Source organism: Capricornis sumatraensis, chromosome 7 (genome assembly GCF_032405125.1).
Source record: "Capricornis sumatraensis isolate serow.1 chromosome 7, serow.2, whole genome shotgun sequence".
In the NCBI taxonomy this organism is placed as follows: domain Eukaryota; kingdom Metazoa; phylum Chordata; class Mammalia; order Artiodactyla; family Bovidae; genus Capricornis; species Capricornis sumatraensis.
In genome coordinates this window covers 113,490,059-113,509,308 of record NC_091075.1, presented here as the reverse complement: position 1 = coordinate 113,509,308, position 19,250 = coordinate 113,490,059, and the positions used below count along the sequence as shown (strand labels likewise).

The 19,250-nt window shown below is 45.4% G+C and overlaps 1 protein-coding gene and 1 non-coding gene across 2 annotated transcripts in view; both read left to right on the top strand.

The window, feature by feature from the left end:
• The window catches only part of PROM1 (prominin 1), a 117,960-nt gene that overhangs the window by 68,157 nt on the left and 30,553 nt on the right, over positions 1-19,250 (top strand). The window contains exons 7-11 of the mRNA XM_068975453.1: positions 312-401; positions 7,314-7,531; positions 9,942-10,016; positions 12,601-12,664; positions 16,326-16,485. Of these exons, the coding sequence (XP_068831554.1) occupies positions 312-401; positions 7,314-7,531; positions 9,942-10,016; positions 12,601-12,664; positions 16,326-16,485 (607 nt within the window). The remainder of the gene's footprint in view (positions 1-311; positions 402-7,313; positions 7,532-9,941; positions 10,017-12,600; positions 12,665-16,325; positions 16,486-19,250) is intronic.
• LOC138082514 (U6 spliceosomal RNA) lies at positions 16,645-16,751 on the top strand. Its single transcript, XR_011145139.1, has one exon. It is a non-coding gene; the product is annotated as a U6 spliceosomal RNA (small nuclear RNA).

Here is a 19,250-nt window from a genome sequence, read left to right as displayed (position 1 = left end):
TTCAGTGACCCTGGTCCAGCTGGAGATGGGGGCGGGACGCAGGCAGCCAGGGATCAAGGTGAGAAGGCACACAGGTTCCCGGGTCGCAGAAACACCAAGTCTGCGCTAAGTCTTCTGAGGGGCGCAGCCGGTGTGGGCACTTTGACGTGTGCCAAGAAATTGCCACATAACAGTTTCTGCCCAAGTGGGCTATGAGGTGCAAAGTGAGAGAGACTAAACCAGGCCACAGGACCCTGCCCTGGGACCTAGAGGTCAGAGGCAAAGAGAGAAAGAGCCCATCCTCAACGTCCCTTATACTTCTTGGGATTTAGATATTAACGCATTGGTGGGAGACAGCATTTACGAGCGTCTCAAACCCAAAGTGCTCCCTGTGCTGAAGGACATCAAGGATTTGGCAAAAGGTAAGCGCCGCGGCCCCGGGACCCAGATGGCGGCGTCCACCTGTCCCGCCTCCACTGGGACAGCACAGCTTCCTCCCCTCCCTCCCTCGCCATCTTCCTTCCTCCTTCCTTCCCTTCCTTCCACACCTGGCCCCACACTCTCCACAGTCTCTTCTGCCAGCACCCTACTTTCCGCTGCAGCCGTGAACCCCAGCATCCATTCTGATGTGAGTCCCTGAAGGTGTTCTCCTCCAGACCCTGTGCAGCGTGTGCTTCATCTGCCGAAATGCTACAGACCCTTCTTCAACTAATACATATGCATACACGCGTATATATGTATATATTAACTCTCTGTGTGTGTTGGTCACTTGGTTGTGTCTGGCTCTTTGCAACCCTATGGACTGTAGCCCACAGGCTGCTCTGTTCATGGAATTCTCCAGGTTAAAAACTGGAATGGGTTGCCATTCCCTTCTCGAGGGGATCTTCCCAACCCAGGGACTGAACCCAGGCCTCCTGCATTGCAGACAGATTCTTTACCATCTGAGCCACCAGGGAAGCCCTGTATTACCTCTGTCCAGAGACAACTGGGTTCCTAGACTATGTATTTAACCCTGTTAAAGATTGAAGTTTAAAACAGCAAGGCCTACCTTTAGACTATCTAAAGAAAGCTGAGCGCTGAAGAATTGATGCTTTTGAACTGTGGTTTTGGAGAAGACTCTTGAGAGTCCCTTGGACTGCAAGGAGAACCAACCAGTCCATCCTAAAGGAAATCAGTCCTAAATATTCACTGGAAGGTCTGGTGCTGAAGCTGAAACTCTAATACTTTGGCCACCTTATGTGAAGAACTGACTTATTGGAAGACCCTGATGCTGGAAAAGATTGAGGGCAGGAGGAGAAGGGGGATGCAGAGGATGAGATGGTTGGATGGCATCACCGATTCTATGGACATGTGTTTGAGTAAACTCTGGGAGTTGGTGATGGACAGGGAAGCCTGGCATGTGGCAGTCCATGGGGTCGCAATGAGTCGGACATGACTGAGTGACTGAACTGAACTGACCTTTAGATCAGTTAGAATGAGTCTTACCCCATGATTAAATCATCACCAATCACAGCGGAGGCTCAGTGGTATCTAAATAAAGGAAGGTGGATGGAGGAGGAAAAAAGAAAACAACAAAAAAGGATTCTTGCTTTTGTCCTTCCTGGGGTATTGTTAGGGTATACCAGTTGTCCAGCATTTCACAATGAATCTGCTTAAACTAATGGAAATAAATTTTCATTTAATGGTTAATCTCGGTTCTATGGGTTGAGGATGAGCCCTTCCTTCCCCAGGTGGTAAGGAACTGAGGCCTCCTGCCAACCAGGTCATTGACTGAGAAAGCTGATGGACCAGCCCTGGTCAGTCCTCAGATGAATGCAGCCCCAGCTGCCAGCTTGACTGTAAGACCTGGGAGATCCTGAGCCCAGCCAGTCAGCTAAGCCAATCCCAGGTTTTGACCCTCACATACTGTGAAATAATAAATCTCTGTAGCTTTAAACTGCTGACTTTCCAAATAATATCTCCTGCAGCAATAGATAACTAATACAGGGAACAATCATCAGTTTCCTCTCCAGGCTTCAACACACGAGGAAGGAGAATGAAAAGCTTCTGATTTCCTAGTCAATATATACTGTGCTATTTATGATTCCTTATCAGACTGTAATACTCTTTGATTTTAAGGCAGCAGATATCGTATAGACCATTGGATTAATAAATAATCTCTTTTGGGGAAAAGAATCACATTAAATGCAATATTGATTAAATATACATCCTCATTTCACGAAAGTTAAAATGTAAAAAAGAAAGTGAAAGGAGCCTGTGAATCAAGGAAATACGGTAATCTTTAAAAACTGAAAGAGGGCCTGCTGTGGAGCAAAAACATGATTGAAAGAAAAAAATGCACAAAGAGAACAGAGTGTTTTAGATAAAGAGCTCACCGTCCAAGGAGTGTAACCTCTCTTTCCTGTTAATTAGTACGTGTTCTTACAACTGAGTGTTACCTCTCTTTCCTCCAGCAACCACACTTACAAATGAGCTCTTTGTGATCATGGCCAAGATGTGGCCCCAAAACCGCGTGCTATCATCTTTTATTGAAAGTTAAAGGGCGGAGGGAGGTGGGAGGGGGGTTCATGTTTGGGAACACATGTAAGAATTAAAGATTTTAAAATTAAAAAAAAATAATAAAATAAAATAAAAAGAAAAAAAAAAGAAAGTTAAAGGGCATTAGTTATAAAATGGAAAAGACCTTGATGCTGGGAAAGAGTGAGGGCAGGAGGAGAAGGGGATGGCAGAGGATGAGATGGTTAGATTGCATCACTGACTCAATGGATATGAGTTTGAGCAAACTCTGAGAGATAGTGAGGGACAGGGAAGACTGGCGTGCTGCAGTCCATGGGGTCACGAAGAGACACAGGCTGAGCGACCGGACAACAACGATCAGATGACAGCCTCCACAGCAGAGTGTCAGGCCGGAGTACCAGAGTATTAGAAAAGTGGGTTTGCAGTGGAGTAACCTGTGTTTGTTGACTAAGCTCATTAACTAATAGTATGTAGCAGGGGTCTCATAAATACCATCCTTTAAAGTATTGATGAGCAGACTTGATATCACCAGACAACACTGAATGTGAAATGAAATGATTTCTGCCTTCTTCAGGGACAGTCAAGGCCTTGACAGAGATTCACCATCTACATTCATAAGAGAAATCAGAGGCTGAAAGTGTAACTGGGGGCTAGTGGAAATAGGATGGAAGTTTGGTCTGGTATGTTTTTTTTTTCCTCCAAGCTCACAAATCCCTTTGAATTCTATGCACAGACCACAGTTTACAAACCGCCGATTTTAGCTCGGTTTTTCCAGGTAACCAGGTTATACCTGAGACAAGGAGCTCAGGGTTGTCATAGAGTTGAATAACAAGTTTTCTGTGGTGTCTTGGTCACTTGCTGTTTGAGCATTTCGGCCACAGGAAGGAAAATGAAGCCCAGACTTTTTCCCAGAGAAAGTTTCCCTCTGTAGCTGCCACCAATGCCCCCTCCCCTGCCCAGTCCTGTATCTTAGCAGAAAATATTACTTAACTGGCAGGAACAGAACTAGGAGGAAAGAATGGGGCCCAGTGGCTCCTTGCTGCTTCACCTTGCGACTTCTTCCCTTGTGTCCAGTAGACACATAAAAACCTTCCCTGTCCACTGCCTCCAGCATCCAACGGATCCTCTGGGTGCACTCATTATAGCGTCAAATGTTGGCACTTCACCAGTGGAGTCACCAATCCTTGGTCAGGACCTAGATCCTACAGACTGCAACTAGGAACGCTGTGTGCTGCAACCAAGACCAGGCACAGCCACATGAATCAATACATATCGAAAAGAAAGAGCTGGTGTGACCTCAAGGTGATGCCGGGCACCTCTGCACCCCAGACCCCTCTTGAGCCCGTTCACTGGAGTATTGGTCTGCCAAGGTCTCCTCCAGCTCCAAAGTTACGTGAACATAAGCTCTGTGCAAAAGTGTGTGAGTGATGCAGCGTGGTTGACACGTACTTCACTTTTTTGCCTCGTCATTGTTTTTCATTCACTCAGTCGTGTCTGGCTCTGAGACTCCATGGACTGCAGCACACCAGGCTTCCCTGTCCATCGCCAACTCCCAAAACTTGCTCAGTCTCATGTCCATTGAGTCGGTGGTGCTGTCTATCTCATCCTCTATTGCGCCCTTCTCCTCCCACCCTCAACCTTTCCCAGCCTCAGGGTCTTTTCCAGTGGGTCAGCCTCCGGGTTTGCCCAATGTTTAACATTTGCCTTACAATTTTGGCTGGATCGAAATCAATTAGAACAGACCTTATTTTTCTTTTCAGTGCTTTCCGTATTATTGGAGTTTTATATATTTCTTAAAACCAGCCTGTGTGGTTAAATGTTAGCCTCTGGTGTTGCCAGCACTTAGGAAACTGCTTCACCAAGTTTTTATATTTTTTGCTAAAAATTCTTTGCAGCCTTATGTACCTAGTGGCCTTTGGAGAAAGCAGAAACCTGCAAATGGATTTCTGCAAATCATGTTTGAGCTGCAGGGCAGGCAGGACCTATAAAGGAAGTATGCTATGAGCTGGTAAATGTTAATTAGTTAAAATTGAGAATCTAAAATATCTTTCCCCTGACTTCAGATACATAATATATGGGATCTTGGTAGGCTTGGAATGACTCCCAGAGTTATCACCCCGTAGACCTTTTAGGAAATGCTTTGAAGCCTTTGAGTTATTTCTAAGTCATTCTTGGGACATGGCAGTATAGTCACCCATAAGCCGCGTGGTCCCTACACATGGTCCCTAAATGGACTCACATTTTCTGGGCCTTCAACTCACTTTATCATCCGTCATTCTTGTCGTTTTTGTTCGTTTCTTGCCTTGAAATGACTCATCCTGAAGCCAAAGTGGAAAGGGCTCACATTAAAGCGTGAGGTGCGCGTTGTGTGGTGAGTCATATTTGGGGACTCTGTTTTGCGCTCTCTTGTGCGTTTCCAGTTGCAGCCGCGCTCTTGCTGCCCTATGGCAGATACTTATCAAGCCTCTAATGTGAGCCGGGTACCAGCTCCATGTTTTGCTGCTGAACCTGGGAGGTAGGTGGAAAAGACGAGAGTCTGAGCTCAGAGTGACTCTTGGATGAACTCTCTATTATTATCTCAAGTTACTGTTAAGATGGTAGTTCTTTTACTACCTTGTTATAGCATCTTCGGCAAACTCTTTCGCCTCTTGGGACCTTGTTTGCTCATCTGCAAAGTAGGAGGTTGGTTGGGTCATCTCTTGGCTAACGAGGAGAGTCTCTGATTCTAGGTGAGGCTTCAGCAGGTTTACCCTTAGGAGATGGCATTGCCCCTATCATCCAAGGTGGCACCCCAGCCTAGGTCTGGTGACTTACTCTAAGACCTGGGGAGGCTTCCAGGATTGGATTGTCTGCCTCTTCATCCCAAATGGGGATCTCACCTTATCAGAACAGAAAATCTTGGGGTCTGCTTCAGACAGTCCTTTGTCTTGAATTTTGATCCAGTCCTGGAAGGTAGCTTGAAGAACTGCGGTGAGACTGCAACATAAAAGCGTTACAGTGTGTGTGCATGTGTGTGTGGTTTTAGAGCCAGGTTTTACGTGGTTGCCAGAGATAATTGGGGAAACCAGCTTTTAAGGGCGTTCACACTTTTCCTGGGCTTCCCTTGTGGCTCACCTGGTAAAGAATCCGCCCACAATGCGGGAGACCTGGGTTCAATCCCCTGGGTTGGGAAGATCCCCTGGAGAAGGGAAAGGCTACCCACTCCAGTATTATGGTCTGGAGAATTCCATGGACTATATAGTCCATGGGCTCGCAAACAGTCAGACATGACTGAGTGACCTTCATATCACACTTTTCCTACTAACACCCTGTTGTGACCTGATACTCCACCATCTGTTTTGTGAGCCCGGAAGACAAAAAGCAGTGTCCTCTAAACTTCACGTCTCTTATGCTGTGATTTTAAGTTTTGCTACCTGCCTAGTCATGCATATTGATTCCTGAGCACCAGAGAAATCAGAGAGCAAACAATCTGTAGCGATTGCCAAGGATAAGAATGTGTCCTAGGTTCTGGAGTCTTCTAAAATAAAAGAGGCGGACTCTGTCCTTGAGGGATTTCACTCTGATCATTCTGATCCCCACATTTTGTGATAAACCTTGCAGTGGCCTTATCATTTTTCAGATGAGGAAGTTGCTGAAGAATATTCAGGTATCTGCTTTGGGTTACACAGAGAGTATCTATGTTGAAATCTGTACCTAGACTGCCTGAATCTAAATCTGGGATCTTTTCTCTCTCTCTCTCTTTTTTTTTTTTTTAACATTCTCCTTTTATTTATTTATTTATTTTAAAATTAAATATTGGGGTATAGCCCATTAACAATGTTATGATGGTTTCAGGTGCACGGCAGAGGGACTCAGCCATACATATACATTCTCCTCCAAACCCCACTCCCATCCAGGCTGCCACATAACAGTGAGCAGAGTTCCCTGTGCTACACAGTAGGTCCTTGTTGGTTATCCATTTACAATATCGCAGTGTGTACATGTCCATCCCATGTCCGTGTCCATGAGTATCTCTTCCCCTCACCCTTCCCCCCTGCTGCTGCTGCTGCTAAGTCGCTTCAGCCGTGTCCAACTCTCTGCGACCCTGTGGACAGCAGCCCCCAGGCTCCTCTGTCTGCAGGATTCTCTAGGCAAGAATGCTGGAGTGGGTTGCCATTTCCTTCTCCTCCTTCCGCCCTCGGCAACCATAAGTTCATTCTCTATGCCTGTGAGTCTGTTAACCATGAAGTCTTTCTCTGCGTCTGTGAGTCTGTTTCTGTTTTGTCAGTCAGTTTATTTGTATCATGTCTTTTTAGATTCGGCAGATAAGGGACCAAATCTGTGATCTCTTGCTGTGTCTACTTCCAGCTTTTTAAATATCCATCGCTAAGATCTGTCTGGGTGTCATCAGGTTTCCTGTGAATTAAAGCTACCCGGGACTGGTGGTGTCTGGGCTGACCTCCTCAAGGCTGGGCAAGGCTAGGGTGGAGACACCTTTTCTTGTGGCTGCTGCTCCAACGCCAGCCATGTAATGCTGTGCCCATGAGTCCCAGTCCCATTCCTAGGTTGATATTCACCCTGTGAGTCTGAAAGAGCCCCCAGGTGGGGGAACTTAGCCGGCTGGAATCGCTGGCAGAGGCAGATGGGGCCACAGTATCCCCGTATTCCCCTGTCAGTCTGCCCATCATAGCGGGCTCTCCTGGGTGCCTTCCAGTGTCATTTTTGCAAGTTGATCTCAAATTTCTTTAAGGTCCTTTTGTAGATGGGAAGGGATTTTTATCCCCCACTGGTCAGCCCAGCAGGTGCCTCTGTTCTGAAGCGGGCTGTGTTCCTAACAGACATGAAAACTAACAGAGATACCCTGGTCCAAGTGAACACTGTCTTAACGGACATGAAGCATTCATCTGCGTATCTTCGCACCAGCCTGAGAGATGTGAAAACGAGCATGGAGCAAACGCTCACGGATCCCCAGTGCTCCTTACCTGCAGTGGCGCCCACGTGCAACAGCATCAGGAAGTCTCTGAGCGTCCTGGATGACAGTGCCAATTTTGATCACGTGAGGAGAGGGCAGTCCTGCTCCAGGGCGGTGTCACTGGGACGGCTGGGGAGGGTTCAGTGTGGTTCACCCACCCGGAGACTGGTGGCCGGGGGGAGGAGGGATCTCTGTCAGCCTTCCTGGTGCTGTGGCCACCACGTGGGAATGGCTGCAGCTGGAGAGAAGGGAGGATGGGAAATGCTCCCTGAGAGTTCTCCGCCATTCGTTGCTTGAAACGTATCAGGATGAATGAGCTGCCAAGGTGGCGCCAGTGGTCAAGAATCCACCTGCCAAAGTGCAGCACCCAAGAGACGCATCCTGGGGTGGGGAAGATCCCCTGGAGGAGGGCACGGCAACCCACTCCAGTATTCCTGCCTGGAGAATCCCTTGGACAGAGGAGCCTGGTGGGCTACAGTCTGTGGGGTCACCAAGGGCCAGAAACGACTGAGCGCGCACCACCACCCTCAGAATGAATTCATCTCCCCACCATTCTTCTTTCTCTGTTTATTTTACTTTGACAATTTCAGTGTGTATGTTTTTAAAAATACTGGCTATATTCCCTGTGTTGCACAGTGGATCCTGTAACTCGTTTTATCCACAGTGCTCTGTACCTCTTCATTCCCAATCCTGGTACTGTCTCTCCCCCTTCCCTCTCTGCATTGGGGCCAATGTATCTGTGATGAATTCAGCTTTAAAAATGAAAAAGGAAGCAGAATGCCTTTTTGCAGACCTTTAAAAATTAAAATGTGCTTTTAAATGATAGGCCTAGTATGTTAACCACAGATACCAAAATATAAGGTAATATCTCACAATCCCAAAAAGATTAGGAAAAGAAAGGCTTTGGAGCAACTTGAAAATACAGAATTCTGGGATGTAGATAAAATAATCATGAGTACTTATATTTTTAATGTTTCAGTATAGTGATATGTACCCGTATGCCTGCTCAGTCATTAAGTCTTGTCTGACTCTTTGTGATCCCATGGACTGTAGCCCACCAGGCTCCTCTGTCCATGGGATTCTCCAGACAAGAATACTGGAGTGGGTTGCCATTTCCTCCTCCAGGTGATCTTCTTGTCCCAGGGATCGAACACGCATCTCCTGTGTTAGCAGGTGGCCTCTGTAGCACTGAGCCATTGGGAAGCCCAGTGATATGTACACATCACACTTACATAAAACGATGTTTTAATATAGATTTTTCTCACTCTCACATTTCGTGAATCAGTTTTATTCAAACACTTAACATTCAATATCTGTGTTGAATCTACTACAATGACTTTTGTTGTCATAGAACAGCAATATGTAGGATGTATACTTGCATCTAAATTCTTTGAAATTGAGTCCTTTGGGGAGTAACTTTTAATTGTGATGTGCTTTAAAAAAACATGCGGAGAATTTGTAACGATGGTACCAGTTTCTCTGCCTACATTTTTTTTACCTAGATTCACCAGTTGTCAACACTTTGCTCCATTTGTTTAATTATACTATTTTATCCATTTATCTATGTACCTATCATCTGTTTATACTATCATCTATATGGGTACAATACTACGCATTCTGCTCTTTTCTCATTTAGAGGAAAGATGTAGGCATCATGCTTTTTTACCCTTAAATATTTTGATGTGTTTCCTAACTTTACATAATGATTATGACTACCAAAATTAAGGTAACATAATACTGATCCAATACCACCAAAATTTATATCAAAATTTGCTGATTTTTCTAAAAAAATTGCGCTTGAAAATTGATTTCTCTTTCCCAGTGCAAGGTCTGGTCTGGGGTACACGCTGTCTTTAATTGTCATGTGTCTTTGGTTCCTTTAACCTGGAACAGTTTCTCAGTCTTTCTTTGGTGACACTGACATTTTTGAAGACTGTTGTGGTTTCACTGCTAAGCCATATCCACCTCTTGCAACCCCATTGACTGTAGCCTGCCAGGCTCCTCTCCATGGGATTTCCCAGGCAAGAACACTGGAGTGGGTTGCCATTTTCTTCTCCAGGGTGTCTTCCCGACCCAGGATCAAGCTCACGTCTCCTGCACTGGCAGGTGGATTCTCCACCACAGACCCACCAGGGATTCTCTTTATAAGGCTATTTTTCAAGAAGCTGTTGACAACTCTATTCAATAATGTTTAGTCCCGGTATTCAGTCACATGTGAGGTCACATGTATTCAATCTGTGTTAAATTTCTTGCCCTCACTTTGAGCTGACTGCTATGGGAGACCTCCAAACATGTAAAATCAGTACTTGTAGGGTCTATTCTGAGCCAGTGGTTTTCCTCCATCAATATGCTGTTGTTCAGAAGAAATGTAGGTCACACCCTTTATAATATAGATGTCTCAGGAGTTGAATTTAAGAAGATCCCTTGCTTATGACAAAGAATTGGGGGTGTGGGGTAACCACCTGGCCTTATACTTTGTTTTATAAAATTTCAGCTCCCATCTTTGGATGGACACATTACTCAGCTTGATGGACTTCTTCAAACAGATTTGTCCAGCCTGGTCCAAAAGGTATGGTCTTTAGAGAAAGAAAAAAACACACAGCAGCTTATTTTAGATGATTTTCAAGACTAGAGTAGTGCATAAGGAACTAGGTAACGGCGACAAAGCAGAGACATTCTGGAGCCGAGTTGCCAAGAAGGGTGATGGATATTGTTCTCCAGGACCGGATGGGTGTCATGGCGGACGTTGTGCTGGTTCTCACTCAAGGCGCTCTCACACTCTGTCAGGGAGGCAGCCGTGTGGTGCCCCTCCTCACTTCTGCTCATGTGCAGACTCTGTGCTCTGCCTGGCATTTTCCTTTCTTCTCCCTGTCCTTTGCCCAGCTTCTTGGGCTCCTAGTAGCTACCTGAAGTTTTATATTTCACCTTCTTAATGAGGCCTTTCCTGGGCATCTTGACCAGATCAGAACCCTTTTTTAATACACTCTTAGAGCATCGCAAATATTCTTTGTTAAGCTCCTCATCACAGTGACTATTGCTTTCCTGTCTTGGTTGTCCCACAAGACTTTAAACCCTAAAAAATGACAGGGACCACCTTGGTCCAGAATACTGGAATTTCCCCAAGAGCTGAAGAGGGAGAGAATAGCTTTATTCTCAACTCCATCCTTTAAAGCATGAACATAAAAGAAGTCATCAGCTATCTATCAACACTCATCTACATGTGCTAACGAAGTAAGTGTCCCCTTAGACAAGTCGTTAGAAACTCTCGATCTCTGCATGCTGACGTCATCCTATTTGTTAAATGAAGGAATGGAATCAGAAGATCTGTAAATCCTTTTCTAGACATTAAACCTCTTGTGATGGTTGACCTCCCAAAGTCCAAACACAGATAAATGTAGAGGTCAGGTGTACCAAAGCCACTGCAAGTACCAGTGTGCTGGGTGGCTTAGCTGCTTTTGAGGAAACGCAAGTCATGAACTTCCTTTTTATGGCATCAGTGTTGCTAAGCTAAAGTGGGAACTTATTGTCACCACAAATCTTATAAAGTTTGTAACTTAGATTGTTGTTGTTGAGTCACTAAGTCATGTCCGACTTTGTCCCACCCCATGGACTGCAGCATGCCAGGCTCCTCTGTCCTAGGGATATCCCAGGCAGGAATACTGGAGTTGCCATTTCCTTCTCCTGGCGATCTTCCTGACCCAGGAATGGAACCCATGTCTCTTATATGTCCTGCGTTGGCAGGCGGGTTCTTTATCAGTGAGCCACTTGAGAAGCCTAGACTTCTATAAGAGAATATCATAGACCGGATGGTTTATAAACAATGGAAGTGTATTTCTGACCAGTTCTTGTGGCTAAAGGTCAAAGATAAGGGTGCCAGCCTGGTTGGGTTCAGATAAGGGAGACCTCTTCTAGGTTTTCACATTGTATCCTCGATAAGTAGAGAGAGTTCTCTGGGGTCCCCTTTGCTGCTGCTGCTAAGTCGCTTCAGTCATGTCCGACTCTGTGCGACCCCACGGATGGCAGCCCATGAGGCTCCCCCGTCCCTGGGATTCTCCAGGCAAGAACACTGGAGTGGGTTGCCGTTTCCTTCTCTAGTGTGTGAAAGTGAAAAGTGAAAGTAAAGTCGCTCAGTCATGTCCAACTCTTAGTGACCCCATGGACTGCGGCCCACCAGGCTCCTCCGTCCATGGGATTTTCCAGGCAAGAGTGCTGGAATGGGGTGCCATTGCCTTCTCCGAGGGTCCCCTTTAACAGGGCACTAATCCCGTTCATGGAGGCTCCACCCTCATGAGATAATCACGTCCCAAAGACCCCACCTCCTAATTCCATCACTTTGGGGGTCAAGATTTCAACATATACATTCCAGGGGGACAGACATTCAGTTCGTAAGAGGTGGTAATCATTACAGTGTTCCCTAACAGATGTCTAAATACACCAGCAGACAGTTAAGGAACACAAATTAAACCCCTTCTAGACTGAAGTCTGGCTCTTTAGGTAAGTTGCTTGGAAATAATGACATTGTCCTTTCATGGATTTAGCCCAAGAGTGAGAGCGTGGCATGGCTGCTTTGATTTTCATTTGAGCCTCACTACAGTCTGTATTCTTTCTAAGTTGTGTTTTAGGACATTATAGTTCTCCCTGAGACTAGATCTCCAATTTTATCATGCAATTGCTTTGGAAAATAAGATTCTGTTTTTAGAGTTTCACTTCATAGCTACATGTGGTACACTGTACAGATCAGGGTTTCTTAACTGCAGGGCACTTTGACTGGTCCAGTGCACTGTGGAATATGTATTAGCTTCCCTGGCTGATGCCCGACAATGGCAAGGACATTATCAGTTGTGATAACCAGAACATCTCCAGACATTGCCAGGTATCTCCTGGGGGACAAAGTTGCCCCCAGCTGAGAAACGCTGGGATAAATACATGGAAACATTTAACATGAACTGAAAATTAAAAACTTTTCATGGATATGAATTAAAGCAAGTCCTCTCTAAAGGGGAATATTTTTCTTTAGACTTTTAATGACCATGTCGTGATCCTTAAGATAAAGGTTGGATTTTGCTTCTCTGTTCCATTCTAAGCTGAACATGAATGCTATGAAATGCTCTTCTACTTACTCTGTATAATGATTTTATTTGAACCTTCTTTAGGCCAATGAATCTCTTTCTAACATACCTGAGGAAGTGCAAAATCAAACCAGGGACTTCATAACAGGTGAGATTGCCAGTTAGAAGTAATTGTGTCTCCTTGTTAAGAGTTGGCTGGTTAGCACAAAGAAATGCATTATTAAGAATTGTTCTTTTTCCCTCTTTAAAAAAAATATATTTTCTCACTAAAACCCCGAACTACAAAACTAAATAATAAGTATTTCAGTAATGCTACCTTCACCAAATGATATCAATTAAAAAAAATAATACTTAGCCACAGATTAACATCCTCCTATGGCTGGAAGCTGCAGGGCTGAGGGTCAGACTGTGATGATAACCTGGCAGACGCTGTTAAGGGCCAACAACAGGCATAGCTTATGATCTGGAAGGTCAGATCTGGGTTGTTTTCACTGTAAATGTATTTCCTAAAAGAGCTTAAAATTGATTTTTTTTAAAGGAACGCTCTGTCTAGGGACTTATTTTGTCTCTTTAGGAAAACATTGGTCTGCTTCTGAGGCTGACGTCATGCTGCCCTAGAGAGGCTGACGTCATGCTGCCCTAGGGTCTTAAGGTGCTTACCCTTTTGGAGAGGCAGAAGTGATGTCAAGAGAATCCCACTGATCTCAAGCAACCAAGTCACAGGTGGAATTCAGGTGGTCATATCTAGGGTGAAGTACAGAGAAAGGACACAGTATAAACAATTCTTTGTGCAAGAGTGTGGAGTGCCCTGGGCTGTCTGCTAAGGGGACACATCTCTGAAGCTGTGTAAGGCTATCCGCTCTCTTTCTTTAAATCATCTTCTTAGTGCTTCTTTTTATCTGTTGATGGTGAAGTGAAAGTCGCTCCATCGTGTCCGACTCTTTGCAACCCCATGGACTATACTATCTAGGGAATTCTCCAGGCCAGAATATTGGAGTGGGTAGCCTTTCCTTTACTCCAGGGGATCTTCCCAACCCAGGGATCAAACCCAGGTCTCCTGCATTGCACGCGGGTTCTTTCCCAGCTGAGCCACCAGGGAAGGCCTGTTGATGGAGTGGTTTTAAAATGCTGTGTTGGAGGTATTTTTTTTTTCCCCCCTAATACTGCTTTTTCAACCCATTAAGACTTTGAGTAAAAAGGATTTTCTCCTACTGCATAGTGCTTTGGGTGTTCTCTGGTTTCCCTTCTGTTTAAGATTCCCTTCTGTTTAAAATACTGACCTATTCAAGACAGAGTTCTGGCTTTCCTATGCCAGCATCTGAGGGATAACCCACACTGTACATCTGAGAGCCACTTGCTTACTAATCTCTGTGTTTACTCTCTTTGTTTCTTCTTCCTGGACCTCCTCTGCCAATACGTGCCACCCTCCCTTGTAAGTCTGGCCAAGCAAGGCGTGCAGTTTGTATGCGCGAGGCCGGGTGTACACACTGCCATCACCTGAACACGAGCCAGAGTTTTCTTGAGTCTGAGCGAGCGCCCCCTGCCGCCCCCCAGGTTGAAGACAAGTGAGGGTTTTCGTGTCCTTCCCAAACAACCTGTAGTACCCATGATTGCCTGCTGTGTGCCCGCTGCTGCTGGGTTCTGGGGATGGGAGGTAAGGGAGGCATGACCCCTGTGTACCCTACAGCTGGGCATGAACCCTACAGCTGGCTTTTACCACCCTCTGGGAACCTAGTGAGGTGTGTGCAAGGGATCCAGTGGCCGGAGAGAATAGTGGAAGGCTTCCCGGAGGAAGCAATGTCCGAACTGAAGCTGGAAGAAGGTATTTGTCGAGAGGGCGGCAGCTCTGTACAGAGTCACCAAGGCTGCGGAGTGTGGGGAGGAACACAGTGGAGAAGTGGAAGGGGCCCGATTCGGAGACGAGGAAACTGCGCTTAGGAGAGGGGGTATCTATATGCCACGTGTTCAGTTCAGTTCAGTTGCTCAGTCATGTCTGACTCTTTGCGACCCCACGAATTGCAGCATGCCAGGCCTCCCTGTCCATCACCAACTCCCGGAGTCCAGCCAAATCCATGTCCATTGAGTCAGTGATGCCATCCAACCATCTCATCCTCTGTCGTCCCCTTCTCCTCCTGCCTTCAATCTTTCCCAGCATCAGGGTCTTTTCCAATGAGTCAGCTCTTCACATCAGTGGCCAAAGTAATGGAGCTTCAGCTTCAACATCAGTCCTTCCAGTGAATACCCAGGACTGATCTCCTTTAGGATGGACTGGTTGGATGCCATGTGTAACAACCCCCAGAAATCTCAGGGTGAACAAAGAGACCTGGAGGACTTCCCTGGTGGTGTAGTGGTTAACAATCTGCCTGCCAGTGTCGGGGTCATGGGTTCAAGCCCTGATCCTGCAAGAGCCTGAAAACTGGAGTGCTCTGGGGCTTGAGAGCCACAGTTACTGAGCCTGAATGCTGCAGCGGCTGAAGCCTGTGCGCCTTGTGCTCTGCACAAGAGACGCCACCGTGACGAGAAGCCTGCAGACCTCGGTGAAGAGTAGCCCCCGTTCAACTGGAGGAAGCCCTCGCAAAGCAACGAAGAGCCAGGACAATCAAAAATAAACACATTAATTAATTTAAAAAAGAGACCTACAGAGTCTCCGGATGGAGGGTCCTGGGGTTTCTAGGCATGAGTCATGTGGACAAGACGTCCACCCACTCTGACTCCTAGGAGCTCCTGAAGATTCACACGGAGGTGAACCACACAATTTCAAACAAAAAATTTCCACCAGTGTGACGTCATTTCCTTTCGGATGGTGCTCCCAGCTCCCAGAAGTTCACCAGGAGCCCTGGATCGCATCCTGAGACCTGCCAGTCTTGGTTCCGCTGCTGCAGAGACATGTGTCTGCCTTTCAGAATCAGCAGACCTTGACCAATGAGTATGTTTCTGGGATGTCCCCCATCAAGAATCACTGTGGATGAGGCCCCCTTCAGGTCTTAGTGAATGGTCACGGTCCCCACCCCTGCTGACTTTGATCCCAGGACCTGCCCTGATGATTACACACATTCCAGAAAGATGTAACATAACCTCCCTGAGAGATTAGGATGCATGTTAATAGAAACTGACCACTGGGAATAGTACTGCTTTTTGCATGTAGGAGACACAGGTAGACTTTAGCAAGATTCAGTTTGTATGAATCAAATACAATTTTAACAGAAATGTCACTTGACGTCATGTGTTCAAAAAATTGTTCCTGGAAAATTACTGTGTTCCTCAGTGCTATTTTGTAGATGGAGGGATTCTTATATTATTAAATAGTTGTTTTTCTTTTTCAAAATCATTTAACAGAAGCTTTACAGGTAGGTGAACCTGAGTTTTTAATCACATTTCTAGTACTTTCTGAAAAACAGACATATGGTCAAGTGATTTAACCCCTATGAGCCCAGCATCCCTGTTAGTGAATTGGGAATGAGAAATGAGTTAACATATGTACAAATGCCTTATCTGCTGTAGGCACACAGTACAGTTTAGTCACTTGGTCCTTTTGCTTTTCTTTTTTTCAGTGAAATAAGTAGAAGAAAACTCTGGCTTGATTTCACACCATGTCATTTAAGTCAGTTCTCATAGCTTGCTCTTTTGTTAAACAGTTGCTTTTCAATAGACTTGGCTGCATTCATGCTGCTTGTAGAATCTTCTCATATTTTAAACATCTGCATAACATGGGAGGAGCTAAAAGTGGTTCAAGCTTTTCAATTAAGTTCCAAAACTAAATGTCTTGTCTCCTCTATGAAAACGCATAACTGAGGCGTCTTTGTTTTCAGAGTTTAAAAAGACCTTGAATTCCATTCAATCTGATGTCAAGAATATAAGCACAAAGATTCCTATTCAGAAGACACTGTCGAGTTTCGTCCATTACATTAATAACTCTGAAGATTATATCCTCCACTATTTACCCACTATGGAAGAATGCGATTCATACAGGTCAGTGCCTTCTTTGAGCTTTTCTACTACGAGCGTGGAACTTGCTGGGGAGTGGGGTGAAAATCTGGCGATATAACCAGGATAATCTTAAGACAGCAAATTGTACAAAGAGGCCATAAGGTGATATGTGTTCACCCTAGTTTAAGTTCATTTAAAAAGTTGTTCACTTCAGCAGCATGTATACTAAAATTGAAGCCATGCAAAGAAGACTAGCATGGCCACTGTGAAAGGATGACATGAAAATTCATGAAGCATTACATATGTGTATGTATATATGTATGTGTGTGAATCAGTTCATTTCAGTTCAGTTCAGTCGCTCATTCATGTCCGACTCTTTGCGACCCCATGAATCGCAGCACACCAGGCCTCCCTGTCCATCACCATCTCCCGGAGTTCACCCAGACTCACGTCCATCGAGTCTGTGATGCTATCCAGCCATCTCATCCTGGGTCATCCCCTTCTCCTCCTGCCCCCAATCCCTCCCAGCATCAGAGTCGTTTCCAATGAGTCAACCCTTCACATGAGGTGGCCAAAGTACTGGAGCTTCAGCTTTAGCATCATTCCTTCCAAAGAAATCCCAGGGTTGATCTCCTTCCGAATGGACTGGTTGGATCTCCTTGCAGTCCAAGGGACCCTCAAGAGTCTTCTCCAACACCACAGTTCAAATACATCAATTCTTTGGCGCTCAGCCTTCTTCACAGTCCAACTTTCACATCCATACATGACCACAGGGAAAACCATAGCCTTGACTAGATGGACCTTAGTCGGCAAAGTAATGTCTCTGCTTTTGAATATACTATCTAGGTTGGTCATAACTTTTCTTCCAAGGAGCAAGCGTCTTTTAATTTCATGGCTGCAGTCACCCTCTACAGTGATTTTGGAGCCCAAAAAAATAAAGTCTGACACTGTTTCTACTGTTTCCCCATCTATTTCCCATGAAGTGATGGGACCAGATGCCATGATCTTCGTTTTCTGAATGCTGAGCTTTAAGCCAACTTTTTCACTCTCCTCTTTCACTTTCATCAAGAGGCTTTTTAGTTCCTCTTCACTTTCTTCCATAAGGGTGGTGTCATCTGCATATCTGAGGTTATTGATATTTCTCCCGGCAATCTTGATTCCAGCTTGTGTTTCTTCCAGTCCAGCGTTTCTCATGATGTACTCTGCATGTATGTTAAATAAGCAGGGTGACAATATACAGCCTTGACGCACTCCTTTTCCTATTTGGAACCAGTCTGTTGTTCCATGTCCAGTTCTAACTGCTGCTTCCTGACCTGCATACAGATTTCTCAAGAGGCAGGTTAGGTGGTCTGGTATGCCCATCTCTTTCAGAATTTTCCAGTTTATTGTGACCCACACAGTCAAAGGCTTTGGCATAGTCAAGAAAGCAGAAAAAGATGTTTTTCTGGAACTCTCTTGCTTTTTCCATGATCCAGCGGGTGTTGGCAATTTGATCTCTGGTTCCTCTGCCTTTTCTAAAACCAGCTTGAATATCAGGGAGTTCATGGTTCATGTCTTGCTGAAGTTTGGCTTGGAGAATTTTGAACATTACTTTACTAGCATGTGAGATGAGTGCAATTGTGTGGTCGTTTGAGCATTCTTTGTATTGCCTTTCTTTGGGATTGGAATGAAAACTGACCTTTTCCAGTCCTGTGGCCACTGCTGAGTTTTCCAAATTTGCTGGCATATTGAGTGCAGCACTTTCACAGCATCATCTTTCAGTATTTGAAACAGCTCAACTGGAATTCCATCACTATTAAAGACTGGAAGTTCTTGAACCAAATAGTCAATTATTTGCAATTTTGATGGCTTACAGAGTGTTGGTTATAATTATCTAAGGTATGTAACAGGATTTTAAAATTTAAAAGAAATTAGAGCATTCAGACAATATTTTTTTCTTTATGCATATATAAAGTAAATACATAGAGGCTGGTTCTTATGGAAAGAGCATCCTTGAAACCAGCGGATTGTCTGAAGCTGCTGTGGATCCCAGCTCTTTGTCCTTTAGAAAAATGCTAATGGTAGGATGTGGTCCTGGGAGATGCTGGTGGGCATATCTCAGACAAGAGCTTGAGGGGAGGACAGGACAGGAGAGACTCACGGGATCTCCAGGATCACATGAGAAGTAAGACGGGATCTCTGCTCTGAAAGGCTCAGCCCCACGACCACTCCTGGAACTCTTACAGCTGCCCAAACCCAGGAGACTCCAGAGACCGCCATCCCTACGTGGAATATTTATTATGCAGGAGCACAAGATAAATAGTGAGACAATAACAGTGCTTGCTAGCCTTTAGGGAAGAGTCGCAGTGTGCCCACCAGGAGCTCTCCATATGGCATCTCACAGAAGCCCCCTGGGTTGTGTTGTGTTTATAACCCTGTTTTGTTGAGACTCAGGGAGGTGAAGTGAGTTCCCTCCCTGAGGGAAGACTGAGGACAACGTGGCGAAGGTGGGTTTTCAACTCCCACCTGACTATGCCCTTAGTTATCGCTGTGTATCAGCCCGCCTTTTCCTACCATGTGGCTTGGCCACCCCAGTAGGTGTCAGAACAAAGAATAGAAAGTGAAGTCCCTCAGTCGTGTCTGGCTCTTTGCAACCCCATGGACTACAGCCCACCAGGCTCCTCCGTCCATGGGATTTTCCAGGCAAGAATACTGGAGGGGGTTGCCATTTCCTCCTCCAGGGGATCTTCCCAACCGAAGGATTGAACCCGGATCTCCCCCATTGTAGGCAGACAGTTTACAAACAAACATAAGACAGACCCTTTCCC